The sequence below is a fragment of the Amia ocellicauda genome, chromosome 1 (genome assembly GCF_036373705.1).
Source record: "Amia ocellicauda isolate fAmiCal2 chromosome 1, fAmiCal2.hap1, whole genome shotgun sequence".
Lineage (NCBI taxonomy): Eukaryota > Metazoa > Chordata > Actinopteri > Amiiformes > Amiidae > Amia > Amia ocellicauda.
In genome coordinates this window covers 23,872,900-23,875,909 of record NC_089850.1, presented here as the reverse complement: position 1 = coordinate 23,875,909, position 3,010 = coordinate 23,872,900, and the positions used below count along the sequence as shown (strand labels likewise).

General features: G+C 34.5%; 1 protein-coding gene across 1 annotated transcript; it reads right to left on the bottom strand.

The window, feature by feature from the left end:
• Positions 1 to 504: 504 nt before the first annotated feature.
• LOC136758858 (trace amine-associated receptor 1-like) lies at positions 505 to 2,592 on the bottom strand. The gene is made up of 4 exons (XM_066713567.1): positions 2,466 to 2,592; positions 1,096 to 1,409; positions 807 to 948; positions 505 to 638 (listed from the first exon to the last, which is right to left on the bottom strand). Exons 1-4 carry the CDS (start codon positions 2,590 to 2,592, stop codon positions 505 to 507), a joined length of 717 nt encoding a protein of 238 aa, XP_066569664.1.
• Between the last annotated feature and the right edge of the window lie 418 nt (positions 2,593 to 3,010).

Here is a 3,010-nt window from a genome sequence, read left to right as displayed (position 1 = left end):
ATAGAGAATGACTCCAGATTAATTACTTTGTATTCTGAGATACCAACAATCTCGATTATTAATAATCTTTGTGAATTATGAAAATGTGAATAACTCCTCTCATTGTGTACTAACTTGTTATTCTTGGTAATAAAATGTACAAAGATTTTTTTTGTTTTGATTGGTTTTATGTAAAAATTATCTATTTAATTATTGCAATCTCTTTATAAATTGCATTTCCATATATTTCAGAGAAATAAACAGAGATCAATGAGGATGTTCATGAACAAAAATAAAAATAAAACCCTTTAAGTTTTACACTACTACCATCATATAAACACAAAAGTGTACAATTTTGAATATATTATACAGATTGGTTGTCAATCCTGATTAAAAAAATACAGATATACCACAGATATACTTGCAAGCAAATGGTTACATTTTAAAAAAGTTTTAAAATAAGCAAAATGTGTTTTAACATGTAACTTTGCAGCACTATATATAGTTTATATGTATACATTTGTTTTATTCTGCGTACAGTTTAGTTCTAGAGGAATTAGGGTGATATATTTTTAAAGTAACAATGACCTTCACTGCTTTTTGAAACCATGGATAGAAAAAAGCATAAATTAGAGGATTAAATGTGGAATTAATATAAACTAAACATAAAAAAGCATCGTACACATTGCCTGGAATCATAACATTGAAATAGAGGTAAAGAATGATAACTATGTAGAAAGGGAGGTAGCAACCTATAAAGACACCCATTACTATTCCTAGCGTTTTAGCAGCTTTTTGTTCTCTGTTGCGCTGTGTTCTTCTTCTACTGTCTTCAAGTGTAAATGTTCTGTCTTCCATTATTTTTATTAGTCTTGCTTGGTTTCTAGCCACAGTATAAATGCGTGCATATATCCCAATCATGACAAAACAGGAAACAAAAAAAGTTAGTACATCCAGGTATATCCACATCTTATTATAGATAAATACACAGGCACCCTCACATGATAATTGTACAACCAATTCCTGAAAACGTTTGTCATTTGATGAGGAGAAATACATTGCAAAGCTATATAATGCTCCCCATACCCACGCAAGACTTATGAAAATCCAGGCTACTCTGATATTGATTTTGTCTGCATAACGAAGAGGCTCACACACTGCATAGTAGCGATCAATAGCAATTAAACACAAGTGAAAACTTGAAGTATTGCCAAACATAACTTCAATGTATACATGAAGATTGCAATAGAATAAGCCCATATACCAACAATTTTCAACCATTCTGATCATGCTGAATGGAATAACAAAAAGCCCTAGGAGGAAATCAGCAATTGCTAGAGAAAGAACTAACAGATTATTTGGTGAATGAAGCTGCTTGAAATGAGAGATGGAAATAATCACAACCAGATTGCCACCAACTGTGATTAGCACTGAAGGAACAAACACAAAGTACATAGCTGCTCTTTCACCAACCGATCTGGACAGTTTAATGCAGGATCTGCTCACATTTTCATAGCAGTACTCTACTGAGTCCTTTTGAATGAAGGATGAATTCATCTTTCTGAGGTTGTAAGTGAGGTATTGATGAAACCACAAGATGCAAGCTCAGTCAGAAGTAAATAAAAAAAGCTCCTGTTGGGAGAAAGATGTTTAAATTTAATAAATTTACTTTACTAAAATCTGTTAAATTTCTAATATTTTTGTATCTATTTAAATATTAAAATATAAATGCTTGTAATATTGAACAAGTCACAAAGAAAATTGCATTATAACTTTAGTGTTGCCTGAGGTTATTTACTCTCAGGATACTGTAATTCAGTAAAAGACAAAGCAAGTCACTGCAATCTACATAACGTACTTAAAATACAAATATAACCTGTAGTTTTAGTGCTCCTCTTTGTAAACTACATTACCTTGTTGCATAACAACTTCTTAATTGACGAAGACCCGATGTGTACTTCCCATCTTCTGGATTCCCTGAATATGTCGAGTCCTGGTTGAAAAGCAGACTTATATACAGTGTGAGAGCTTCCTGGAGTTCAGTGACACTTGGATATCTTGGGAGACATTGAAATGTGATTGGTTATGAAGGACAGTTGTACTCATCATTTCAGACCACAATGAAGCAATGGTTTGTGGTGGAGTTGTGTGTAATGTAACAAATGCACCACTTAATGAATTGTATGGGTTTAAAAAGTACCACAATAGTAACACAATGTAACACAATTTTTGTTCCTGGGTAGTAAGTGTTATTTTCTAGTTGCTTATGCCTCAAAAGTATAGAAAATGGCTATTATTCCCCACAAACTTTGCTTTCGTGACCAGGACAGTGATATTTTCAAATGTCTTTTCATGCACATAAAGTCAGTAAAAACCAACATATGAATCCAAATTAACATGTATTTATACTAAAGTAATACAAAAATGACTACAAAAGATTTAGAAGTGAGTAGTTTTTTGAGATTTACGATTATACTGTAAATCACTTTCATGAATCAGCCCCCAAATGTAGTCTTCCATCATGTTCTCATTATACTGTCCTTGGTAGCGGCATTCAAAGTCCAGTATATCCAGGTGGAAGCGCTTGCGTTGCTCCTCCGAGTATGCTCCCATGTTCTCCTCGAATTTATCAAGATGAGCATCAAGGATCTTCATCAGAGTCTACACCAGCTCCACATAGTTTTCGGCCTTGTGATTGCCAGGAAGCCCTGAACCACAGCGATAAAGCTGTTCCAAGCCGCTTTCTCCTGACTAGTGAGCTTCTTGGTGAATTCATTGCTGTTAAGGTACAACTTGACTGCCAGTCAAAACCCTTCAGGTACATGTGGATCGCTTCCCAAGTGTATCACACCAACAGTAGCAACCCTTCAGTGCATTACGAGGCCAGGAAGTAAATTCACCGACACAATGCCAGATCGTTTGTCTTCAGTTTATTTTTGCAACAACACACACTTTCATACATGTCAGAAGTCTGATTGCCAAGAGTTCCGGGGCAGGTACATACAGAGATTACAAACATATTACAGATCTA

Coding starts and splice junctions, on each gene's coding strand:
- LOC136758858 (XM_066713567.1), bottom strand. CDS start 2,592: ATGGGAGCATACTCGGAGGAGCAACGCAAGCGCTTCCACCTGGATATA. Junction 1,410..2,465: donor TTGGGGGCTGATTCATGAAA/GTGATTTACAGT, acceptor TTGTTCCTTCAG/TGCTAATCACAGTTGGTGGC. Junction 949..1,095: donor CAGACAAAATCAATATCAGA/GTAGCCTGGATT, acceptor ATCTATAATAAG/ATGTGGATATACCTGGATGT.